This window comes from Polypterus senegalus, chromosome 5, assembly GCF_016835505.1.
Source record: "Polypterus senegalus isolate Bchr_013 chromosome 5, ASM1683550v1, whole genome shotgun sequence".
Taxonomy (NCBI): Eukaryota; Metazoa; Chordata; class Cladistia; order Polypteriformes; family Polypteridae; genus Polypterus; species Polypterus senegalus.
The window spans coordinates 58,115,223-58,142,781 of NC_053158.1; the positions used below are offsets into that span (position 1 = coordinate 58,115,223).

The 27,559-nt window shown below is 37.5% G+C and overlaps 1 protein-coding gene across 2 annotated transcripts in view; it reads left to right on the top strand.

Annotated features, from left to right (window-relative positions):
• Positions 1-27,559, top strand: part of cdh2 (cadherin 2, type 1, N-cadherin (neuronal)) — a 130,448-nt gene that overhangs the window by 96,641 nt on the left and 6,248 nt on the right. For both annotated transcript variants that reach the window (XM_039754669.1, XM_039754670.1), the window contains 12 exons: positions 11,403-11,570; positions 12,104-12,259; positions 12,738-12,882; positions 13,567-13,739; positions 14,722-14,859; positions 16,209-16,394; positions 16,686-16,939; positions 17,455-17,597; positions 18,724-18,957; positions 19,076-19,309; positions 19,562-19,701; positions 23,723-23,887. In XM_039754669.1, coding sequence (XP_039610603.1) covers positions 11,403-11,570; positions 12,104-12,259; positions 12,738-12,882; positions 13,567-13,739; positions 14,722-14,859; positions 16,209-16,394; positions 16,686-16,939; positions 17,455-17,597; positions 18,724-18,957; positions 19,076-19,309; positions 19,562-19,701; positions 23,723-23,887 — 2,136 coding nt within the window. The remainder of the gene's footprint in view (positions 1-11,402; positions 11,571-12,103; positions 12,260-12,737; positions 12,883-13,566; positions 13,740-14,721; positions 14,860-16,208; positions 16,395-16,685; positions 16,940-17,454; positions 17,598-18,723; positions 18,958-19,075; positions 19,310-19,561; positions 19,702-23,722; positions 23,888-27,559) is intronic.

A 27,559-nucleotide genomic window follows, 5' to 3' on the forward strand; every position in this document is an offset into this window, starting at 1 on the left:
ATTTCTTTTTTTTATGATTAAGTATTTTATTCATTTTTAAATTCTGACTAAATACATTGTAAACCTTGTTGCAATGCAGCTCGTAAAAAGGCCCTGAGCATCTGCAGCAATTCCAATTTTGTTATGCAGTGACAATGCCCATATTTTGGCATAATAATTGTAAAATGTCCTTCTGATAATAGATGGTGTGAGGCAGCACTGAATCATCTATATTCTGTCTTCAGCTTTTTTGTGTCGTTAGCAAATAAATATTAAGCTTCCATTTTTCCAAATAAGTCTACACAAAAAATAATTAAAAAGCAGCTTGTATAGATAGATCATTCGTATTTGTAGAATTTGTTTTTGGTGAAAATAAAGCAACCAGATGTATTAAGCATATACTGCTTCATACCTACTACAGAGCACTCAGAATGGAAGCACAAGCTTCAGCTAACAGCGTAATGTTACATGAGTAACACAGAGAAACATATTGCTCATCTTAATTTAATATCTCTTTTGATCAGTGAACAGGCTTTATCTATTTCAGAGGTACTATTTATATAAAAAAAAAAAAAGATAAAACAATAGTTCTTAATAGTTTGAAGGCAGAATTTAAACAGACTGATCACTAAATTTCTTTTTTTATACTCCTGTGGTTAGAATCTGTTTAAAATTCTGCTCACTGTATGCTGGTCAAAAATCACATTAAGCAGTTTTTCCGGTTGATCTTAATCAACAGAGCCTTGGTGTAAGGCTAGATATCCTTAAATTGCAGTTAAAGTGGTTGGTTGGTTGGGTGGGGGTAGGGGTTGTGGCTGATGCTTTTAGGAACTAATGTGTTTTTCACACAATATTTAATATTTTTGAATATGGCAAGTAGTACAATAATGACTAAACAGTGGCATCTAAACTTTGAAACTTTCCAGTGCGCACAGTGCATAGCTATATATGCTGAATTGATCCATTAACAACTGATTGATTACACGGTGCAGCTCTGATTCGGAGTTAATATTCAGCTGTTTCCTTGTGATGGACTAGTTCTCTGTCCAGGACAGGCTCTGGCTTTGTAGCTGAAGCTGTCAAGTTAGACTCGACCCAAACCCTTCAGTCTTTCTCAGGATGTTGTTTATACCAGCCTCTTCTTGCAGTTCCTCACCATTGATTGATTTGTACATGAGCTTGGCTAGTATTAAATTATGAGTAATAGTGCTTTAAAAAATATTACTAAAGTGATGATGTCCAGAATATTCCTGTACAGTATTCATACTAAAATGTTTAAATCAAAGATACAGATGATACTTTTTGCCTTAAAAAGAGGATCCTGTTAGGAGTTAATTTCTTCTTGTTTGAATGACGTTATTAAAGATTAATAATAAGGGGACTTGAAGTGCGTGGGAGAGCAGAGCACTATCCTTGCAACTGCAGTTATTATACAGTTTGCACATACATCCTTCTGCTGTGGCAACGAAATGTCTCTCTCTCACACAGAGTTTATCATCTTAAGTTAACCTCCTTGGTGTTAACCCCAAATGTGACTTGGGCTCGGAATACTATGCAATTATGGTTAACCAAAAGTCAGACTCGATGTGATATGTAGTGATCCATTTCACATTTTTAAGCTCGGATAATGCTCTGGAGAGTATTCTGCAGCCATCTACTGGATAAAATACCATGCTGCAAAAAATCATGAATATTTCTATGTGTTTTGCCGCATTACAGTAACTCATCAATAACTCAAAACACAATGACGAATGAAAAGCCATAATGGTAGATTAAAATGAATTGAAATTGAACTATTGGCTGAATCGAGCAATAGTGATGATGTTATGAATTGGTCAGCAGACATTGACGCGGAATGTGAAACTAATGTATGATATGGCACTGTATAACCAAATTTAAATGATTTGCCCAGTGAATGTGGTCACATGAAACTTCAGCATGGTCCAACAGTAGCTGCATGACAGAAAAGAAAATTAATTGTTGTCAAATGCCAGGACAAACAAGATGTTAGTCCCCTAAGCACTATTCACAATGTAGCAGCTGTCCATGTTCATTTCAGGGACTGGCACCGTAGTAGCCTGCAATAACACGAGCTTGTTGCTCATGCGGATCGGGCACTGACATTTTAATCTCTCATGTTCAAGCAACAGAAAAAAAATATAAGAAAAAAAAAGTGTGCAAAGAAACGCACTTCGGTCCCTATTGCAACATTGGGCTGTGCGTTGATGACTTTCTCAAAATATATCATACAAAGAATGTGTATTAAATCTGCATCAGTATAGCAGTGAATGGTAGACATACAGTATACCTTTTCTGCTGTATAGTAAAAACTCGATTATCCGTCAGGAGTCAGGACCGAGGCCATGACAGATAAGAGAAAAGACGGAATAGCTACACTAAAATGATATGCAGTAGATTAGTTTAGCAAATAGTCATGTTTATTTAAAAAAAAAAAAATGTATACAGTAATCCTTCCTCGATTGCGGGGTTTGCGTTCCAGAACCCCAACCCGCAAAAGGTGAAAATCCGCAAAGTAGAAAGCATATGTTTGTATGGTTATTTTTATATATTTTTAGCCCTTAGAAACTCTCCCACACTGTTTATAAATATTCTCCGCACAGTTATACTTTACAGTAAACCCTCGTTTATCGCGGTTAATTCGCTCCAGACAGATAAATGAATTTCCATGAAGTAGGATTCTCTATTTATAAATCTAATATTTTCACAGAGCATTGAAAACCTGTTTACGACCTCCTAAATACGTTTTTTTAACATTATTAGAGCCCTCTAGACATGAAATAACACCCTTTAGTCAAAAGTTTAAATTGTGCTCCATGACAAGACAGAGATGACAGTTCTTTCTCACAATTAAAAGAACGCAAACACATCTTCCTCTTCAAGGTGCGCGTCAGGAGAGAGCAAAGTAACAATCAAAAATCAATAGGGCTGTTGGGCTTTTATGTATGCGAAGCACCGCGATAAAGCTGCCGCAATGAAGGGATCAATGTGAAGGTAGCCTTTCAGCATTTTTCATAGGAGCGTCCGTATCTTCTAAGCAAACAGCCCCTCTGCTCACACCCCCTCCGTCAGGAGCAGAGAATGTCAGAGAGAGCAAGAGAGACTGAGAAAAGCAAACAATGAAAAATCAATACGGGCTGTTAGAGCTTTTAAGTGTGCGAAGCACCGCACGGGAAGCATATCGTATATCATTGAGGAGTTTTATTTAATACGTAATACGTGCTCTGATTGGGTAACTTCTCAGCCATCCGCCAATCGCGTCCCTTGTATGAAATCAACTGGGCAAACAAACTGAGGAAGCATATACCATAAATTGAAAGACCCATTGCCGCAAAAATCGAAGCGCGATATAGCGAGGGATCACTGTATTAACAAAATACAGTATCAACAAAATTAGTTAATTTATATAATATTGTAATGACCAGTGTAATAAGCAAATACAACTCGGAGGTACTGCAGTTTTCTATGTTTTACTTGGAGTCCTCAGCAAACGTAGCAAACGGTGCCCTTACAATAATTATCTCTGGCCACTCACATTGTCTTTTTCTATACCATAACTCACCTGGTTATTGGCTCCTGACCTCCTGCTCAAAACGTCCTTCTGCGGCACCGTCCTTTTTCTCCTAACTTCTCCTGTCACTCATCTTCTAAGAGGTGTGTACGCCCGTCATAGAACAGAACCCCTTCACCCAGTCCTATCACTTACACAACATTATGCCCTTTCTACTCCCGCACAGTACATCATAACCTGCCTGCACATCGCAATGTATTAGCAAAATTTAATATTACAGAATTTAAAAAAGAAAATTACAATGCAGAACATTAACATTAATACAAAAAAATATCAGTCAGTGGTTTCCATTTTCGACACGTTTTTTCAATTTTTTTGGCATCATGCTTTATATTGTTCACTGTTTTTTTCTGCTCTATAAATTGAAGCAATACGTGAAGCACTTATGCATTTGTAGATGTTTAATTTTTTGTGACAATTTCAACACTCCACCCATGTGTTTATCGACCATAACAATGTGTATTAGTTAAATTATAACAAAAGAGGAAAGCTACAAGATGCTATTAAAGCTGAAGTTATGTAGCGGACGTTGTGATTTCGTGCTAGCAAAAGGGATAGTTGCTCCAGTTTGCATAGCTCACCATGTATCGTGTGACAGTAGTAATAAATAGACGCTGGCGTGTGCAAGGTTAATCGAGTGATGGACAATTGGGGTTTTACTGTATTTGTTACGTTTTGGCATTTGCATGTTTGTTACATCAATTTTTTTTCAACAATGCAAAATGTTATAACATTTTTGGAGTTAGAGGTTACAGTAACCGAGCCTTTCTGCAAATGTTGCATATGACTTTTCATGTTCTTTAGAAAAGTCTCGTATGTACTTGAAATAATGCAATCCGCGGCAGAGTGAAGTCTGAGAATTCCAGTATTCTCTATAGCTTCTCATTTATTCTATCACAGGGTCGTAAAGGGCGTAGGTATTTTTTTTGGTATAATCTGGAGGTAACCACGAACCAACTTATGATCTAGGCTGCATGCACTCTTATGCATTCATATATTAAATTGTACATAGACATCAGGACAGTACACAATGAGAATAGAACTTCACAAAGTAAAATATTATATGTAAATTGTATTTTTCTCTTTCACATTTCACACATATCACAAGGTTACAGATTTTCTAGATTTCCACATGTTCACGGATTTAATATTTAATTTACCTGTACATGAGGCACTCTGCTGCATGTCTTCTCAACAAGATTAACTATATGCAGCTTTAGGTTCCAGAGCAATGCTCTCTTTCTTCCTCTTGAACCATTAATTTACTTTGTTAAACCAGTCACTGTAAATCTGGATTACCAAAGACCTCGAAGCCACATATGTATAAAGTTTTACCAGGAGTTTCTGTTTAGAAGTCTGTATTACAAACTGCCGGACTTTACTTTCTTCATGTGATAGAGAGAGGGTGGTCCTGCATAGATGAGCTTTTGAAAATATTGCTTCATGAAAACTACATAAACTATCCTCTATTTTTATCAATTGTTTCATTTTAGCTACCGTTGTAAAAGAAGAAAAAGGCATTATGGTTAATAGCAGCTTGTAAATGCAGATGAATGAAAGTGATTACTGCTGGAGTCTTGTTTTGTTTTCTTCAAACTCCCTTTGTAGATTATGATATTTTATGAATCCACGTGGGTTATCTGTCCAAGTCAGGTACCTTTTTGAGGTAAAAATGTGAATGTGATTAGAGCAGGCAGAAAACCGAGCATTAGAAACATTTTCTCTCCAACTGGTATCTTCATTCATCCATCCATCCATCCATTCTCTTCCGCTTATCCGAGGTCGGGTCGTGGGGGTAGCAGCTTAAGCAGAGAGGCCCAGACTTCCCTCTCCCCGGCCACTTCTTCCAGCTCTTCCGGGAGAATCCCAAGGCGTTCCCAGGCCAGCCGGGAGACATAGTCCCTCCAGCGTGTCCTGGGTCTTCCCCGGGGCCTCCTCCCGGTTGGACGTGCCCGGAACACCTCACCAGGGAGGCGTCCAGGAGGCATCCTGATCAGATGCCTGAGCAGCGGCTCTACTCTGAGCCCCTCCCGGATGACTGAGCTTCTCACCCTATCTTTAAGGGAAAGCCCAGACACCCTGCGGAGGAAACTCATTTCAGCCGCTTGTATTCGCGATCTTGTTCTTTCGGTCACTACCCATAGCTCATGACCATAGGTGAGGGTAGGAGCGTAGATCGACTGGTAAATTGAGAGCTTTGCCTTACGGCTCAGCTCCTTTTTCACCACGACAGACCGATGCAGAGCCCACATCACTGCGGATGCCGCACCGATCCGCCTGTCGATCTCACGCTCCATTCTTCCCTCACTCGTGAACAAGACCCCGAGATACTTGAACTCCTCCACTTGGGGCAGGATCTCTCCTCCAACCCTGAGAGGGCACTCCACCCTTTTCCGGCTGAGGACCATGCTCTCGGATTTGGAGGTGCTGATTCTCATCCCAGCCGCTTCACACTCAGCTGCGAACTGATCCAGAGAGAGCTGAAGATCACGGCCTGATGAAGCAAACAGGACAACATCATCTGCAAAAAGCAGTGACCCAATCCTGAGTCCACCAAACCGACCCCTTCAACACCCTGGCTGCGCTAGAAATTCTGTCCATAAAAGTTATGAACAGAATCGGTGACAAAGGGCAGCCCTGGCGGAGTCCAACTCTCACTGGAAACGGGCTCGACTTACTGCCGGCAATGCGGACCAAGCTCTGACACCGGTTGTACAGAGACCGAACAGCTCTTATCAGGGGTCCGTACCCCATACTCCCGAGCACCCCCACAGGATTCCCGAGGGACACGGTCGAATGCCTTTTCCAAGTCCACAAAACACATGTAGACCGGTCGGGCAAACTCCCATGCACCCTCCAGGACTCTGCTAAGGGTGAAGAGCTGGTCCACTGTTCCGCGACCAGGACGAAAACCACACTGTTCCTCCTGAATCCGAGGTTCGACTATCCGACGGACCCTCCTCTCCAGAACCCCCGAATAGACTTTTCCAGGGAGGCTGAGGAGTGTGATCCCTCTACCCCGGTCTGCCAATCCAGAGGCACTGTCCCCGATATCCATGCGATGTTGCAGAGACGTGTCAACCAAGACAGTCCTACAACATCCAGAGCCTTAAGGAACTCCGGGCGTATCTCATCCACCCCGGGGGCCCTGCCACCAAGGAGTTTTTTGACCACCTCGGTGACTTCAGTCCCAGAGATGGGAGAGCCCACCTCAGAGTCCCCAGGCTCTGCTTCCTCATTGGAAGGCATGTTAGTGGGATTGAGGAGGTCTTCAAGTACTCCTCCCACCGACCCAAACGCCCCGAAGTCGAGGTCAGCAGCGCACCATCCCCACCATATACGGTGTTGACACTGCACTGCTTCCCTCCTGAGACGCCGGACGGTGGACCAGAATCTCCTCGGCCGTCGAAAGTCGTTCTCCATGGCCTCTCCAAACTCCTCCCATGCCCGAGTTTTTGCCTCAGCAACAACCGAAGCCGCGTTTCCGCTTGGCCTGCCGGTACCTATCAGCTGCCTCCAGAGACCCACAGGACAAAAAAGTCCTATAGGACTCCTTCTTCAGCTTGACGGCATCCCTCACCGCGGTGTCCACCAACGGGTTCGGGATTGCCGCCACGACAGGCACCACCACCTTGCGGCCACAGCTCCGTCAGCCGCCTCAACAATAGAGGCACGGAACATGGCCCATTCGACTCAATGTCCCCACCTCCCTCGGGACGTGGTTGAAGTTCTGGCGGAGGTGGGAGTTGAAGCTACTTCTGACAGGGGACTCTGCCAGCCGCTCCCAGCAGACCCTCACAACACGCTTGGGCCTACCAGGTCTGACCGCATCTTCCCCACCATCGAAGCCAACTCACCACCAGGTGGTGATCAGTTGACAGCTCCCCTCTCTTCACCCGAGTGTCCAAGACATATGGCGCAAGTCCACACCACCACAAAGTCGATCATCGACCTGAGGCCTAGGGTGTCCTGGTGCCAAGTGCACATATGAACACCCTTATGCTTGAACATGGTGTTCGTATGGACAATCCATGACGAGCACAGAAGTCCAATAACAAAACACCCCCCCGGATTCAGATCGGGGCCATTCCTCCCAATCACGCCCTTCCAGGTCTCACTGTCATTGCCCACGTGAGCATTGAAGTCTCCCAGCAAAACGAGGGAATCCCCAGAAGGTATGCCCTCTAGCAACCCTCCAGAGACTCCAAAAGGGTGGATACTCCAAACTGCTGTTCGCGATACGCACAAACAACAGTCAGGACCCTTCCCCACCCGGCGGAGGGAGGCCACCCTCTCGCCCACCGGGTAAACCCCAATGCACAGGCTCCAGTCGGGGCAATAAGTATGCCCACACCTGCTCGGCGCCTCTTACCAGGGCAACTCCAGAGTGGTAGAGAGTCCAGCCCCTCTCGAGGAGATTGGTTCCAGAGTCCAAGCTGTGCGTCGAGGTGAGTCCGACTATATCTAGCCGAACCTCTCGACCTCGCGCACTAGCTCAGGCTCCTTCCCTTCAGAGAGGTGACATTCCACGTCCCAAGAGCCAGTTTCTGTAGCCAGGATCAGACCGCCAAGGTCCCGCCTCGCCACCACCCAACTCACACTGCACCCAACCTCCTTGGCCCCTCCCATAGGTGGTGAGCCCATGGGGAGGAGGACCCATGTTACCTCTTCGGCTGTGCCCGCCGAGCCCCATGGGTGCAGGCCCGCCACCAGGCGCCGCCATCGAGCCCCACCTCCAGGCCTGGCTCCAGAGGGGGCCCGTGACCCGTCCGGCAAGGGAAAACGTCGTCCAAAGGTTTCACTCATCATTGGAGGTTTGTTGAACCGCTCTTTGTCTCATCCCTCACCTAGGACCAGTTTGCCTTGGGTGGCCCTACCAGAGGCATAAAGCCCCGGACAACATAGCTCCTAGGATCATTGGGACACGCAAACCCCTCCACCACGATAAGGTGACGGTTCAAGGAGGAGCAACTGGTATCTTAAGAAGTGAATTCCTGTTGTTAATGAAACAGATTATTTAATTCTTTTGCTTGCTACTGCTGTCATTCTGTAACACCTGCCATTTCAAAAACAGTTCTTTTTATGAGAGCACTGTCATGTTTTTGTGGACCAAAGCAGAGTAATATTGATTTAGACCTTAATTTTATTACAAGTAAATTGAGTTTTGCTTTTAAACAAGCATATTGTTTACTAAGCACCATCTTCAAATATTTCTTGATATTTTCTTTTTCTAAGTGAACATGTAAGCTGCTGTACTAAACAGAAGCTCGCTCACAGTCCAAACTCAGACAAAAAGTGTCTATTTTAATTGAAAGGCAAAATAAAAAAGGTTTAAATTCTTTAAAGTAGCTCATCTTGCCTTTTTTCTGATTGCACAGGATTAGTCCTCAGATTCCTTTTCCCAAGTAATGTAATGGCTAATATTTCAGTGTTCTCGTCCTCTGGTAAAATCTGCTTTGCTGCTCTCTCTTTACAGGATTTTTTGTAGCAAAAATAAAAACAAAAAAAACACTTGTCCGCTAGTTCAACTACTGTACCTTTGAGCACTGCAACTTAATTACTGTAATGCTTAGAAAAGCATTACTTTTTTGTGATTGGCCAATTTACTGATCACCAGCCAAGTCTTTTGACTTGAAGTCTTTTGATTAGAAAATCACTAGTATATTTGTATGTACAATATACAGTGCATCCGGAAAGTATTCACAGTGCATCACTTTTTCCACATTTTGTTATGTTACAGCCTTATTCCAAAATGGATTAAATTCATTTTTTTTCTTTAGAATTCTACACACGACACCCCATAATGACAACGCGAAAAAAGTTTACTTGAGGTTTTTGCAAATTTATTCAAAATAAAAAAATTGAGAAAGCACGTGTACATAAGTATTCACAGCCTTTGCCATGAAGCTCAAAATTGAGCTTTGGTGCATCCCGTTTCCCCTGATCATCCTTGATGTTTCTGCAGCTTAATTGGAGTCCACCTGTGGTAAATTCAGTTGATTGGACATGATTTGGAACGGCACTCACCTGTATATAAGGTCCCACAGTTGACAGTTCATGTCAGAGCACAAACCAAGCATGAAGTCAAAGGAATTGTCTGTAGACCTCCGAGACAGGATTGTCTCGAGGCACAAATCTGGGGAAGGTTACAGAAAAATTTCTGCTGCTTTGAAGGTCCCAATGAGCACAGTGGCCTCCATCATCCGTAAGTGGAAGAAGTTTGAAACCACCAGAACTCTTCCTAGAGCTGGGTGACCATCTAAACTGAGCGATCGGGGGAGAAGGGCCTTGGTCAGGGATGTGACCAAGAACCCGATGGTCACTCTGTCAGAGCTCCAGAGGTTCTCTGCAGAGACAGGAGAACCTTCCAGAAAGACAACCATCTTTGCAGCAATCCACCAATCAGGCCTATATGGTAGAGTGGCCAGACGGAAGCCACTCCTTAGCAAAAGGCACATGGCAACCCGCCTGGAGTTTGCCAAAAGGCACCTGAAGGACTCTCAGACCAAGAGAAACAAAATTCTCTGTTCTGATGAGACAAAGGTTGAACTCTTTGGTGTGAATGCCAGGCGTCACGTTTGGAGGAAACCAGGCACCGTGGTGACAGCATCATGGTTGTGGGGATGTTTTTCAGCGGCAGTAACTGGGAGACTAGTCAGGATAAAGGGAAAGATGACTGCAGCAATGTACAGAGACATCCTGGATGAAAACCTGCTCCAGAGCGCTTTTGACCTCAGATTGGGGTGATGGTTCATCTTTTAGCAGGACAACGACCCTAAGCACACAGCCAAGATATCAAAGGAGTGGCTTCAGGACAACTCTGTGAATATTGAGTGGCCCAGACTTGGATCCGATTGATGAACATCTCTGGAGAGATCATAAAATGGCTGTGCACCGACGCTTCCCATCCAACCTAATGGAGCTTGAAGGGTTCTGCAAAGAGGACTGGGAGAAACTGGCCAAGGATAGGTGTGCCAAGCTTGTGGCATCATATTCAAAAAGACTTGAGGCTGTAATTGCTGCCAAAGGTTCATCGACAAAGTATTGAGCAAAGGCTGTGGATACTTGTGTACATGTGATTTCTCAGTTTTTTATTTTTAATAAATTTGCAAAAATCTCAAGTAAACTTTTTTCTGGGGAAAAAAACTAATTTAATCCATTTTGGAATAAGGCTGTAACATAACAAAATGTGGAAAAAGTGATGCGCTGTGAATACTTTCTGGATGCACTGTATGTATGTGTATTGTTTTTATTACAGCAGTGAAGCAGATGTCCTAAGGAACATTAACCCATATTTTAATTTTAAAATGTTTGAGTGTTAGAAAAATATAATTTGTAGTAAATAAAAGTGAAAAATAAGATATATTAACATCTGTGTAAAATGTTGCATCTGTAAACCATGCTATTTCAAAGGGTTATAGTTGAACATACATCATTTTTGACTTTTGGTCCTAAATAATTAGATTTAATTAAATTGATTCCTTTCTAATTTAATAAGGTCATTAAGGTTTGAGTAATTCTGGAGGCTGTGAGACCATATAATTTAAAAATACATTGTCAGGATTTTTTTTTTCATATTAGAATGAGAAATGTTTTAAATAATATTTGCAGATAACTTCTTTAATAATGCTTTTTAACATATTTTCTTTTTCTTTGAATCAAGTGTTGAAACTTAATGCATTCATACAATGCAGTAGATATTAAGTGTTTTGTGAAGGACATCCATTTAACTGAATTGTATTTTTCTTCATAGTAATAGACCTTAACTGTTCAATTTGGGTGCACTGAAATTCTTTACAACTCAGACTAATTTAAAACATGATTTTAATTTCAGAATGGGGATAAATACATACAGTCTTCCCAGGGAGTTCAAGAAATAATGTTCCCCAGACAGCAACCTGATAATTCTGGGCTTTTGAAGCGTATGAAGAGAGACTGGGTCATCCCCCCAATCAATGTTCCTGAAAATTCTAGAGGTCCCTTTCCACAGGAACTTGTCAGGGTAATGGGACATTTTCATTATTAGTTTGTGCTGCTCTTCTAAATTGTGTTGTTAAAATATTAAATCTCAAAAGATGTGATCTCTAATCTTATTTATTTTGAAAATTTGTCCTTGTGTATAAATTAATCATTGCAATGTATTCACCCAAATTTTCACACATTCAGAAATTTATAATTGGGAGAAGTGACACCTTTGTGAATTACATTTTTAGTACCTTCAGGTTCAGTTATGTTTCTATAATGTGTAAATATAGTTTTAATTAATTGTGCATACATTATATGTTTAAAGATATGCCATTTGTAGAATTGTTAATGGGTGTTTATAATGAAAATATCTTTTAACCAATAGCTAGCTTAAAGAGAATGTCCATTAGTTTTACAAAATATAATTCAGAGTAGGTAGTACTGCCAGCTAAATCGCTTTTTCCAGGAGTGGGATAATTAAGAACTTTTTGCATTTCTATTAAAAAAAATCATTTTGATGAAAATAGTATTTTTATATTATGTTCATTTCTTTCTACTCTGTTTTAACAGATTCGGTCAGATCGTGATAAAATGCGCTCCCTACGTTACAGTGTAACAGGGCCTGGAGCTGACCAGCCTCCTACTGGGATCTTTATAATCAATCCAATTTCAGGACAACTGTCTGTGACAAAACCTTTGGATAGAGAAGAGATACCCAATTTTCATGTAAGTATATAAAGTAAATGTGGTCATTTTTTTGGCTTCTTGGTTGTGCACAAAAATACTTGGCTCTCTTATAAATACTGCCAGTGTGAAGTTGAAATCACAAAAATGGCATTTTTTACGATTATTTTTAGAAATAACACTATACACAAGCTATATGGATTCATGCCAATGTAAATGTTTGACTTTCTACCTTTAGAATTTACATTTAGATTCTTTATTCTGCATTGACAAAAATGGTGAAGCTCCCTCCCATAAAGCAGTATTGTGTACAGTTAAGTATATGTATACAACAGAACTGAGAAGTTTCTACCTCTTCAAATAATGTGTGATAGTTATAATACAAGGACACATAAAAATAATGATAAAATACATTTGTGAGTGTTTATGTGTGTTATATATTTGCACATAGTTTTGCTCTACATCGTTTAAGTGAGGAATTGTCTGTATTAATGTTGCAAATTCATTTACTTCTTGTCAGCTGAGAGCGCATGCAGTGGATTTAAATGGAAACCAGGTGGAAAATCCAATTGATATAGTTATCAATGTAATTGACATGAATGATAATAGACCTGAATTTTTGCATCAGATCTGGAATGGGACAGTTCCAGAAGGATCAAAACCAGGTAAAAGTAATGGATAAATTGATTATTTTAACATTCATGTATAATAAATATGGTTACGGGGTTACTCTATATAGTGCCTTTCTATCCTTTCTCATTCTCATGGAACAGATGTCTTTTTCTATACCGTTCCAAAATAAATAATCATTGTACATTTAAAAGTGCAACCATTTGTTTCCGTTAGGAGCTACCCCAAAACAACTTGTGTTTCACCCTACAGTATTTACAGCTCTTAGGCTAATGGACATAGGAGAGTTCCAGCTGTTTAGCTCTGGACATTTCTGCTGCCAACTAGTGGCCTATGGGGTATATCCTGACATCCCTTGAGATCTGCTTTACATTTCCCTTGTCAAGTATTGATATTTACATTAAATAGACCACTGCCACCTCCATAAGGCCATTCAATTAGACTAGATTAGCATGTATAGGATACACAGCCTGGTTAGACTAGATTAGCATGTATAGGATATGCAGCCTGTTTTTGAAATAATCTGTTTATGAAAGTGTTGAATCCATTTTTTTTATTTTATAATTTGAGGACTGCCCAACTCTTAAAATGTATCTAGTACTTATAAACTCTCATAAACCTAATTATTTTATATTTAGTTGATACAGTAAATGTATAGTTAATAAATGTGTTTTTTTGGTTGAATTTCACACAGTGTATAATATATACTTTTTATTTAGGAACATTTGTCATGACTGTCACTTCTATTGACAAAGATGATCCAAACTCTGCCAATGGTATTCTGCGATACAAGATTGTGTCACAGACACCTGAAAGTCCATCCTCAAATATGTTCACAATCAACAATGAGACTGGAGACATCATTACTGTGGCAGCAGGACTTGACAGAGAGGTAAAAAGACTGCTTAAAATAAACATGCATACTTGGAGAGACAAGATTAACTAGTTGCTAAGAAACAGTATACTCCACTTTTGTTATTAATTCAATAATGTTTAACTTGAATTTCTTTAATAAAATGTTCATTTCAAGTCTTCGTTCATTGTATTAATAATTTAATTTGCCAGTTCTGGAATAACCTGATTGATAAACAGTTTGAAAAAAGACAGGTAATATATAAAATAAATTTCACTGTCAATAAATTTATATTTAACACTGTTTCTGCAGCTTACTCTTATTGTTGTTAGTTGGCAAGTCTGAATTTTATGCAGCATAGTTATAGTAGGTTTAAACTTAAGGCTCTGAATTTAAAGTCCAAGCTCTCTTTCACATTAAAATCTCATCAGTGTGAGAATGTACTTGCATTATTTGAAATAATTAAAAAAAAAAAAAAAAAAGACTTATCATAATAGCGCCTAAATAAAATTAATTTTAATATTGAGTCATGCGGTTGTAGAAAGTTTTGTCTTTCCCTTCCTTACATTTTTCTGTGTATCACTCTTTGCTCTTTTTATCTCATATGTAAACTTCAAGGTGAAACATGGATAGTCTGTCTAATCTAAACAAACAAATGAATGCATTTTTACTTGCTTGTTTCATAATTGTACTCCAGGGTTTTGTTGCCATATGAAGTTGCTGCGGGAGCTGGTATATTTAAAGTCTGCCTTCTTATTACCTAGCAACAAACAGGTGGTTTTGAAAATAGAATAACCAAGTTGCTACAAAATTTAAAACCAAATTGCCCTCCTACTTTTAATTGCTGTGACTTTGGTTTTTTAAGTAAGGGTTTCCATTTATATTTTTCGATAGTTGGAGTATAACTAAAGTGGATCTATATTATATCAAGTTGTATCTTGAAGATGTTTTATACATATTTGACATTTTTATTGTGTACATTTTTAGTGTATGACACTTAATTTCATACATTTTTAAACAGAAAGTTCCACAGTACACTTTAATAATTCAAGCTACTGATATGGAAGGAAATCCAACGTACGGTCTGTCTAACACTGCAACTGCCGTCATCAAAGTGACAGATGTGAATGACAACCCCCCTGAGTTTACAGCCCAGACTGTAAGTTAATAATGCTGATGTATGTCTTAAATTTTTCTCTACTGCATGTCTTCACTGTTACCTTCTCTGCCATTTTTGCAACCTATAACATTAAGCATTTGGCAGTTGATTTAGTGTACCTTATGAAGTTTGCTCTTATTTGACAAGCAGTATTTTTCTGTGTAAACTTAAAACATTGTCTTTACATCACCAGTATGCATAAAACACTACTTTTTAATTGTATTGCCTAATAACTTGTCTGGCACCCTCACTATCTGTTGTATTTATGTCTTATACCTGTGTAATTAGATGTGACTGCAAATGCTAGGGACAACTTGCATGCAGTTACATTTACTGGCCCTCCACACTGGTTCAAGGTGCTGTCAGTTTCTAAGCACCTCATCTTTGAAGTGGAACCTTCATCCTTAAAAAAAAAAAATCAAATCATAAATTGTGGAAGTGTTTGCAATGAAGTGATTTCCTTGTCGGCTAAAATTGGTGTATACAGAACTGGGAATGATTCTCAGACAATATTAACTTTTTTTTTTTTTTTAATTGCACAATTGTGTATCCAATTCTCTATACTATGTTCTAGAACATTTTCTAAACTTTCCAATGCTACTTTTAATGGGACCATGGTGTAATTAGAGAGTAGGATTTTTTTGTTTTTGTTAGACATTTGTTGTTTAATTCAAAAATGCAGTGTTTGAACACACACACACACTTATTTATTATATATATATATATATATATATATATATATATATATGACTGTCCTACCTTGATAGGCACTCCCTAAGTGTTCATGTGACAGTATACACACATACAACAATGTATTATCAGAGATGATATCTGGGGCAAAATTATCACGTTTAAAATCCTTTAAATACAGTGGCTACACTGGGCAGTTATGATAAAAAAAATTTCCTAATTTACTCTGTAATGGGTTTCAAAAAACAGGTAAAAACGAATCAGTTTATTCTTTAGTGCGTGTAACACAACTACGTAACATGATTTGTTTTGGTGTTATTAACTTGGTGTACTGTCATTAGAATTTATTACAACTCATTAACTGCATTTTTATTATATACTTCTCATTAGTTTGGTAGGTTGCATTTCACAGCAGTTTACCTCTTAATTTTACAGTTTTGTTACCACAATACATGAACCAAATAAAAAACATACGCATTTCTTTTTTATTTATTCTAAATTTTAATAGCTTTATTAATATTATTCAAAGAGGTGTCAAATCAGGGTTTACATATCTTGAAAAGTAGTATCTTGTATGTAAATACCAGAATGACGGGCTCTTCAAATTACCAGTAAGTGTAATATTGTATTTTTTTATTTTTTTTTTTATATATATATAGTTTTATGGAGAAGTGCCAGAAAACAGAGTGAATGTGATTGTTGCCAATTTAACTGTGACTGATAAGGACCAACCCAACACACCTGCCTGGACAGCTGTTTACAGAATCACTGCAGGTGATTCAACCGGGAGGTTCTCTGTTCCAACTGACCCAATTAGCAACGATGGCCTCGTTACTGTTGTCAAGGTAAATTATAGTTTCAAATAAGGCTTCCTCTTTGTTTTATGTGACTCAATTCCACAAACTGTTTAAGCAAATGGATGGATGGAAGGATGAATCGTTGATTTTTTTTGTAATTGTTAGTCTTTTAAATATATATTATGGTTTAACTAAAGCTTAAAAGTTGTGTTAATTCCAGGGGAAACAAAATAATGTATATACGGTTAAACTTAGAAATACATGTTACTATTAATTAGTTGTGCTTTTTTTTCCTTTTGTGAAGTAAAGCATCATTAAAGTATTTGTATTTCTCTACAGCCCATTGACTATGAGACAAGTAGAATGTTTGTTTTGACTGTGGTTGCGGAAAATCAGGCACCTCTATCCAGGGGCATCAATCTTCCTTCCCAGTCCACTGCAACCGTTTCTATTACAGTTATTGATGTGAATGAGAGTCCCTATTTTGATCCAAATCCTAAGCTAATCAGACAAGAAGAAGGCCTTCCAGCTGAGTCAATGTTGACAAGCTTCACTGCTCAAGACCCTGATCGTTACATGCTGCAAACAATACGGTATAGTTCCAGAACATAAAAATATTGATCCAGATTGTCAGAAAAGTTTTTTCTTTTGAGACATGTTGTTAGCTCTTTGTCCATCATCTAGAAATCAACATAAGAGTATGTTACTGTATTTATAAGTACTGTCCACATTTGTAATTTCTGAGTAATAGCAAGCCTGTGAATTAGGGGTTTCTGGTTTTCTGTCCTCAAAGACTAAAGTGGGTAACAGTTCTTATTGCAGTTTCTATACTTAAGTGTCAGCTTTCAATAAATCAGAAATAGTGTCTTTTGACAAAACTTTAATATGACCAAATAATAATGAATAGCTAATAAGTTTTATGTATTGATACCATTTTCTGTATCTTCTAGGTTAGTAAAAATTTGTGTCTCAAAAGTGTTTCACTTGGATTAAATGAATAATGGGGAAAATTTGTAGAAACCAAATCCAGTTTGTGTTAGTTTGGAACATTTGAAAGTAGTTTTCCAGAATGTAAAATTTTCTCTAACAATATGTTTTATTTTACCAGGTATTCCAAACTATTTGATCCAGCCAACTGGTTAAAAATTGACTCAATTACTGGTAGAATTTCTACAATAGCAGTCCTTGACAGGGAGTCACAATATGTGATGAATAATTTCTATAATGCTACATTCCTTGCATCAGACAATGGTATGTGTCTTTCTTTATTTTTATTTTTCCCATTGCTATCATAAACAAAAACAATATTCTAAAATAGCATCTGCCTTTAAAAGTATATATACTGTATAGTGTGGAAGACAGAGCATTGTCAAGAACAAAATTTAAAAACAACACTCCAGTCACAGGTTCAAATAATGGATTTTACTTTCAAATACCTTCTGAAGAATACAAAACCAAAATGGACAGTGAATTCTTCCTTTTCTCTCTCTCTCTCTCTCTCTCTTCTTCTGACTCCTCTTTCTCCTGTAAGTATTATCCTCTGCGCCCCGATTCAGACCTGCCTAAATGAGGTCAACCTTTACTGTTGGACCCAGGAGTACTTCCGGTGCCAGGACATAGCCTGATGGAAGTACGTCTGGGTCAATCAGAAGTTCCCTAATCAGAAGTAGGGAGTGTAATTCCCTGCATCATATTTTGGCGGCGCCCACACACCCCAGCAGGGCTGCCTCACTGCAGTACGGTTCCCAACATTAACTGTGGGTATCCAAATGGGTCCCAAAGCCCAGGGTTGCTGCTGTCTAGCGAGTCGGGAAAGCATATAGTTTTGAAACATAGCCTCCCCATCTCTCTGTTACATTTGCTTCCTGACCGGTTAAAGGAATGGGACCAATCTCGGCCAGGATACCAGCCCGTGTGTACTATCCTTTACAATAGTACGATTCTGTGTCTCAATAGGCGCTTGCCAATATCATCCTGAGGCAGTTAGTGTCTCTTCACAGATAAAATTGCATGTCTTTAATGTTTAAGTGGAGGACATTAAAGTATCTGCAAATGGATTAAAATAGGGATATTGTACTAAAAGATTTAAAGCTGTATAGCTGTTTCTTGCAATGCTTGTAGTGTAGTTTTTATCTAAGGCCAGATACATTGATAGAACAGTAGAGATGTTGCAATAATTAGTCATGTTTCCTGTTGCTTGTGAAGAGTACAAGAATAGTATATTAATATTTTTATCACAAGAATGTCCACAAACAGCAGATAAATGAACATTTGTTATTTTAAAATGCTGCTTTTATTTAGGTATTCACAAGTTCTCTGTAAAATTGCATATACATTGTTTTTTTGTTAAAGTGTCTTCATAAAATATTCCATCTAGGTATTCCTCCTGCAAGTGGAACCGGCACACTGCAGATATATCTGATTGATATAAATGACAATGCTCCTGAAGTGTTCCCAAAAGTTGCTGAAATCTGTGAAAAACCTGAGCCCAATGCCATTAATATTACAGCCATTGATTTGGACATTGACCCCAATGTTGGCCCTTTTGCTTTTGAATTTCCAAATAAACCACAGGATATAAGGAGGAACTGGACTATTACCCGTTTGAGTGGTGAGTTTACTTATTGCTGTTCACATTCACCTTACAAGGTATTTAAACTGAGTAGCTATCATTGGTACTTAGACAAAACTAGTCAAGCATATGCTAATACTGCTGTTCCTTTCTGTAGGTGATTATGCTCAATTGAATCTTAAGATTGGGTTTCTTGAAAGTGGAATCTATGAAGTTCCTATAAACATCACAGATTCTGGCAACCCTCCAATTGTAAACACATCCATACTCCGGGTCAAGGTGTGCCAATGTGACAGCAATGGGGACTGCACTGATGTGGAACGAATAATCGCAGCAGGTCTTGGGACGGGTGCAATCATTGCAATTCTGCTTTGCATCATTATCTTGCTCAGTAAGTAGCAAGTCTGTCTGCTTATGCCAAAAGCTGCTATGTACAAAGTTATCCTCTAAAAGAAATCCTTGCAGATTATATGGATAAAAACCAAATCACTGATCAAGCCTGTGTCAGGCATTACAGCAGTATCCTCTTAGAAATGTGTCTGAATTAAAAACAAAACTGCATATGTTTCATTTATTGAGATTATCCTCTTTTGCAAACCCACTTTACCACCCATTTTCCTCCCTTTTTTTCTCAATATTTCAGTCCTTGTGTTACTGTTTGTCGTTTGGATGAAACGGCGCGATAAAGAACGGCAAGCAAAACAGTTGCTGATTGACCCTGAGGATGATGTCCGAGACAACATCTTGAAATATGATGAAGAAGGTGGAGGGGAGGAAGACCAGGTACTTTCAGATTTGAGATGGACTTTAGTACTAGTTTAATGTTGAGAGACAGGCCAATAGTATTGTCAAGTAATTTTTGTTCTTTAGAAAGCAGTATTGTGATTTGCAGCATTGCTGACAAAGGCACATTTAAGCTCTTTTCAATTCACTTTATCCCCATTATAGCTAAATAAACAGTTGCTTTATATCAGTTTTCATTTTTAACTACCTCCTGGTCTTGCTAGACACTACTACCTAATTTATACATGATGCTGTAATTTCTGGTTAGTAGTTCTATACTAGCTCTGAGGCAGTGCTGTGTATTTCAGTGAGGATTTTTGGCTTGTCTGGTGCATACAGTTAAAAGCTTTGAGCTCTTTTGTATAAAAATCATCTCACAAAAAAGTATCTGAGGGAATTTTTGGCCCCTTAATGTGTGTTTTTCATTTGTGGACATTTAATTACTTTTAAATTTTTACTGCCCTATGTAAATAAGTGCATTGCACTGAAATCACATCATTAAAGATGCTGGCTACAGGTTTTTGTTCCAGCCAGATTCATAATCGGTCACAACAACTGATAACACTGATCTCATATAAATAGCTGTTTTTTTCCTCTTATTCTACATTGAGAAAAGCACAGCAACGTGGTTTTAACATTTATAAGACTTTTTGAAATAATTCTGTTTTTGCTATAGATTTAAATGCTTAACTCTCTTTTGTTGGTTTCATTATATGTTCCCTCTTTCTGTGCAGTTTGCTTCCTTTATTGTATCTTAGTAATGACAATTTAAACCTAGCAGCGCAGACACCTAGGCAAACAACACTGAATAGTAAAAGACTGCAACTGTTACTTTAGCGTCAAACCCAATGATTAGTAAATTAATTACATAATTAGAACACCTAGAAAAGTAGAATAAAATTCAAGAAGAAAATATTGCTAAAAAGAAAAAAATACATTATTTCCATATTACTCCTTAGTACATTTTAATTTATTTTAAATTTTTTTAAACAAACTTAGTTTTCTAATTTCTATATTGTTCCCAAAACACAAAATTTGGGAAATAGTTCACTTAATTACAGGAGCCCAATTTAAAACAAGAAGCTGGTTGGAACAAAACCCTGCAGCCACAGTTTTCAAACCTCTCGCCTACATGCAACTATAACACAGTGCGTTTCAACTTTAAAATCTATGCACAATGTCTAGTTAAGAATGACATGTTGAGGCAATTTTATAGGGTTTTTTTGTAAGGTCTCAGAGAAGTAGTAGTGGTCAAAAGGAAGTACAGTATTTATTTATACACCAACGTAGATCTTATTATTAAAAAAACAAATGTTTTTAAAACATTTAATAACATTGCACTTTATTGACTTTACAGTTACTTTCTGAACAATTAGTTTGCTTGAAAATAAGTATATGCATAGGTTTTAAGTTGAAGGATCAGTTCATGATCAATAAAACTGTTGTTTCTCATTGCCTGAAACTAACTGGTGCAAATATGTCAGTGTTGCAGAAATGTTATTTTCCAGCTGAACATTTATGGCAGATCTATATCTTTATGTTGTCTCTTTCTATTTTATAATGCCATATAAACACATTAAATGGCAACAATTATCACTGAAATAATTTTTTGATACTGACAAGTTCTTACATTGGTTTTCATTGCTGCTGAAGTAGATTTTTTTTTTTTTTTTAGTCTAGATTAAACAAACCTTTTCAGGTCCCTTAACAATGATTTCAAGTGTATACTTGTTCCAACCAAACCTTCAAATCATTTGTGTGTTACCTTCACAATTGAGCGAATCTGTTCTGCAACTTGCTGTTTTTTTTTTTTTTTGTTTGTTTTTGTTTTTTTTAAGGATGTACCCAGCAGGCATTTGTACTGATAAATGTGTTAAGTATTGCTGTGGTTATAAGTACACCATGCAGTCCTTCAATAATATTACTACTATATAATTTTAAATAAATGTGTTTTTTTTTAATATAAAACTTAGTTGATCAAATAAACGTTCATATAAACAATTAAGCCTAAATTTGGTTTGCTAAACAACTTTTGCACAGAATCGAAGTTAAAAGTGCTTTTTAAGAGACATTAAAAGGCAAAAGTATACCTCACTGACATAACATTTTTAAACTCACTGAATTTAATTCAGGGTTGCAGCTATCACAGCAGTAGCCCACTCACTCACAAGCCAAAACTGGATCAGCTTCTAGTCACCAGAAAATCTAAACTGTTTAGAAACCCTAAACATCTATTTTACATAGGTGTACACTAATCTTACATTACAGCAAATGCTAAGAAGTGTCCTTTGCAAGAGAGGTTTATATTTGTCACTCCAAAGGCTAATCCATACAAGGAAATGATGCACAGTCCCCAGATGCGAGATTTGATTATTTATTGGTATAAAATTTAGGAGCAGTAATGCCAAAAACACCTTTTTGCATAACAGATTAACCACACAATTAAAAAGTAAATATTGTATACAGAAGTTGGAACTATAAGAGGAACCTTTCGTACCTGTGAATCGAAACAAGTTGCTTAAATCGTTGCCCGACACTAGTGCCTTTTTATTAAGTGAGAAGAATGCAGTGGTTTTGAGTGCAGTTTAAATAAATGTAGATTCACATTACTCAATAAAATGAAAATGAAAGTACTTAACATCAAAAGCACTTGCAGGCTCCTGGACATTTTATAGTCAGAGAAGCATTACCCTGTTACAACAATGCTAGGAACAGAGAGAGTGAGAGACAGAAAAGTGTAAGAGCATTTTGGGTTTGTGTAAAATAAATAAATAAAAATAATAAAATAATAAAACTTCAAAAGGGGTTGAAGGGAGATTAGTATACTGCTCTGTTCACCAACAACCTACTATAAGCAGAAAAAGTAGGCCCTGCAAGCCAGGCTGTCAAGGGTCATAATTGTTAAATCAGCAACTGACATTGACAAGTGTTATATTTGAAGATAAATATTGCTTATTGTACTTTAAAATATTATTTGACATGAAACCAAGAATGCGCTAACACTTATTTCACACATTATTAATATTTACATACTACAAACTATAGTGTCTAAGTCTTGAGCTTTCTCTATACTTTGCTTGCTGCCAGAATGTAAACATACCATTGCATCGTTAGTTTTATGAAAGTTGATAGTTAAGGAACACTAACTGTATGTAGAACAATGTCCTCATTATACACATTAATCAGATTATGAAAAATGAGGAAGTGTCCTGTTCTGCAACCCGTCTTACTATACCTGGTCTGTCAGAGGTTGCTTTTCTATTTATAGTACTTGCCTTCATGCTGTTGTGAAATTTTGATTTATAGTATTGACATGCAGTTTGACAAGAGAGCTATACTGAAATGTCATTTTCTCTGTAAAGCACATTGTGTTTGGGGTGGGGGGAGGTTCTGTGGCTGGCTTTTAGGTGTTAACAGTTTTGTAATTTCCTAAATGGCTTTCATCTTTAAAAAAAAAAAAGATTCTCTATCTTTGACATCTGCTGGGTTGCCTGCCATTTAAGACCTTGGGAAGGAATGGCACTTCCAGGTTTCTCCCTTTCTCTTCGGTGCCCCGTCTTTAGCTCTTTTGGAGGGGTGTCCAAAAAAGTTGGAGTACTTGCTGCCTTCTCACCTGACACATTGGTGTGCATCATCACTGCCATATAGCATGCCACTTCCCCTCTCATAGAGCCTTCTTGGGTCCTGGATTTGCATTGTGTCACTGATCACACTTCATATTATCAAAAGTTTTTAGTCTTTGCTAATAAGAGAGATGCATATGGCTTTACTGTAATTAAACAGCTTCACAACTTAAATATGAAGCTCTTCTATAGTAATTTCTTTGTTTTATACACTTTAAATTTGTAGCAGTTATGTTTGCTAATTTTCATTTTTTTAGTACCTACAAATTCTTTAACCTCTATTACTTGACATGTAAACATTTGGAATTTAACATGAAGCATGCCTTAGTGCCATGTGCATACTTAAACATTTTGTTTAGAACAGGTGTTTTTTTCATTGTTTCCCATCTGCTATGCAGGATTATGACCTGAGCCAGCTTCAACAGCCTGATACGATTGAGCCGGATGCCATTAAACCTGTTGGAATTAGACGTCTTGATGAGAGACCAATCCATGCTGAACCACAGTATCCTGTAAGATCGGCTGCTCCTCACCCGGGGGATATTGGAGATTTTATTGGAGAGGTAAATAAGACCAAAATTGTTTTTCTGTGTGATCATGCTAATAAGTGCAGTTTTAATTCATTAGCCATATCTAGTGGTTCAGGCAGATACATTTTGACAAAATATATGTAATGGGTGATAACCATAAATAATGCAGTGCCTTAAGAAGGAGTATAGAAATGGTTAAGTAAACACACTGACACCGTTATAGTTTTATATCAGCTAGGGTATAGTCAGCAAGCAATAGCACACCAAGCAAAATTTGTAGGATGTAGTGTTCAAGCTGTCATAAAGAATCTTGAAGTGCATCATGAAGTTGAAGACAAAATGCAATGGAAGTCTATATCTGAGGAACAGTACTTAATATTAGTTATTTAAAGGGTAGAAGGAAATCCAGTGAAGTATTTCTTTAGCATCTTGATGAGTCTTAGATAAGTTGTCAGGCACCAACCATGCAAAGATTTTTTTAAGATACGGTCCATTCTTGTGGAAAGAGAACCAGCTGAAGAGACTACAGTATGCAAAAGTCCTTCCATCTCAGTGACAACCAATGTCAAAAAGTCTTATGAAGATATTCATCCAAATTTTATTAGTTCTGGCCACAATCGCATCAGTATTACAGAAGTAGTAGATTGATGCCTATCTGTAGACTTGATAAAGCATGGTGACAGATCTGTCATGTTATGAAGAAGTATTTCAGCCAATAGTGTAGGGGATCTGGTCAAAATTTGTTTTAATAACAGCTGAAAGATATAAATTTTGATTAATCGTGTTACACACCATTGGAGAAATTACTTACTGGAAGGCACTTCATCAACCCCCAGGTACACTCCAAACATAATTAGGACTTGCTTGGAGCAGAAGTCTGACGATGGAAGATTAGCAGTTCTGTATTAGAATGGCTGCTTCAGAGCTCAACCCTGAAAATAGCTGAAGCTCTATAGATTCACTTGGAAAGGAAAGCGGACAAAAAGTCAATATCAAATAAACCTTTTTTGCAAGAAGCTTGAAAGAAATTAACAATTAACATTGAAACCTCAATTAAGCGACATTACACTAAATAATGTGTCAACTTTGAATTCTAAGGGAGGCCACAAAAATACTGACTTGTTTTAAAATCACAAAACATTTTGGTATTTTTTTGTAGTATCAATAGGTATTTGTGCTTATTTGTTCGTGAAGCAGGTTATGATAGAACAAACTGTTGCTGCCCAGGTAACAGCCTTATATGTTTGCCCAATACACTGTATATAGAATATAAATAAATAAATATTTTCACTCAACTTATCCTCATGCAACACATTACATTTTCTAATATCTTTGGGAAATTCTCAGATGTCCTCTGGCCAGGTGAAAGATACAGTCCCTCTAGCATGTCTTTAATCTAACTTGTGCATCTTCTGTCAGTGGACAGTGCCTTGTGTACTTATTAGCTACCAAGGTAATGACTATGTTCAAACTAACTCAACTGGATCATTGCCATGTGGAGAAAGTGTTCTTACTACACTTGCATTTTAATTATAAACAGATAACATTCCATACAGTCGAGTCAATTTTAACAAATCAAAGCAAAATTACACTCCCACCCAACAGAAAGGGGGAGGAGCCAGCAACCAAAGCTACTCTAGAAAAGGAGCAAGAAAAGAAGGGTATCCTTTTCCCCAAAATGGAAGTTTATTCTAAAATGTTATTGATTATATCCTGTCATAATAGCCTCAAAATTGCTGCTAAAATACAGGTATTTTTTTTTTTTTTTAGATCTGGTAATAAGTGATTGTTGCTGAAGGCCCATTCTGGAGAATAGGGCAGATGGATAATTAGATTTTGCTCTCTGGATAGTAGTCACTAAAATCCAGGATATGTTAGCAGGAGCATTGTTGTGGGTCAGCTTTCTAACTTGTTGGTTTTTATGGCATCCTGGGAAAAATGGATATTGGTTTGGCAATACTTGACATAAAATATTAAGTTTCTCTGTGCATATGAAGTGTGTCAGATGCAGAGCATGCTGATCAACCGTTGTATGTAAGTAAAGTGTGTGTGTGTCTGCGTATATCAGTATTTGACAATAAAGTAATAAATCATAGTAATGTAGTTGTGTATATTTGCATCACAAAACTTAAATGACGTAAATACATGCCATGTTTCCATTATCACAGAGGATCAGAGTAAGCCAAGTCCCTGTTTTAAGGTAGTATTTCATTACAAGCAGGAACTAAAGTCTAAAGGAATTACTTTCATGGCGAACACATGTAATAGGTATAAAAGTATGAATATTTTCTTATTGTTGTTTTTTTTTTTTTTTTCCCTCTTTCCCAGAGCAGTTGTTTGCTTCTCTGGTAGGGTAATTTCCAAGTTGAACATTTTCAGTTTGCAGTTTAGTACACTTGTTACTTTGAATTTACACTTGTTAAATTTTTTTGAATAAGGTCAAAAACATTCAAAGAGAAAGTGATGGAAAAATACAGAACAAAGAAATACAGCTTCAGGTACATGCTATAATGTCACAGGCTGGCCTCTGGTACCATATAATGCATTATAATAAACCATGCCTAGATATATTTCACGTTTGGCTCATAATTAAAACAGTATACAATTTAAAGATAACCTCTGGTGCTACCTGGTTCTTGATTGCTAAAGGAAAAGTAATGTAAATTATTTGGTTATGATCTTTAATGTGGAAAGTACTGGGTTTATAGAAGTACAATGACATTTTTTTATATATTAAAATAAATTGGTTTCCTACTGACTGTTAAGTTTGATACCTATTGGTTTTTGTGTGTGTTTACTGCAAAATTGTTTGACATTTTCTTGGTCAGTGGATGGAAACACAGTCCATATATGAAAAGGTATTTAGAATCACCTTAGCTTAGTATGATGCACACAAATTTCAGAAGTGTAAAAGTGCCGCTTAAATTCTAGGAAGATTGATTAATTCTCGGTATGGCTCAAGAATTATGATTGGGCATTGCCATTACAATTGTATCAAGAACTATGTGGTTGATCGTCTTAATTCAATCGAGAGGATTTTTATTTTGTCTTAATTTTAGAAGTTTATATATTTTCTTTCAACATGACACAAGTGAGGAAGTTGAATGATAACTCCAAGAAGCTTAATTATAATATAGAAAGAAATAAATTTAAGCATACAGAAAGATTAAAGTCTGAATCTTTTTGTAACTCTACAATTTATGTATTAAAGTAATAGTTTAGTTTTGCTGCAAAAACTGTTTTTGGACATACAGTAGATCCACCCTCAAAACATTTTTATGGAAATAAAGGATCCTGAAAATTCTAACATACAAAATGTTTGCACACAATACTGCTTGATTTAAGTGCTTACAGTAAGTCAGTAAAATGATTTTTATTTAAAATATACAATTATAAAACTTCTGGCGAAAAAACACTGTTGACTATACATAATGGGGTTATTTAAAGTTATGTTTATAAATGTAGAATGTATGAAATGTTTTCAGTGTTGTCTAATTTTCAGGTTGAATTAAATTGCCTGCAACATTAAAGAAAGGAAACACTACTTATATTTATGGCCAGTAAAAATGTTTTATCACAAAAAGACAAAGGGTATTTTAACTGAGGTGCAATGGGCTTGATGACTGCATTTATCTGTGTTGACATGTAATTTATTAGTTTTAACAACCACCCTTGGTGACCATATGGGAAGCACAGCTTTAGCAT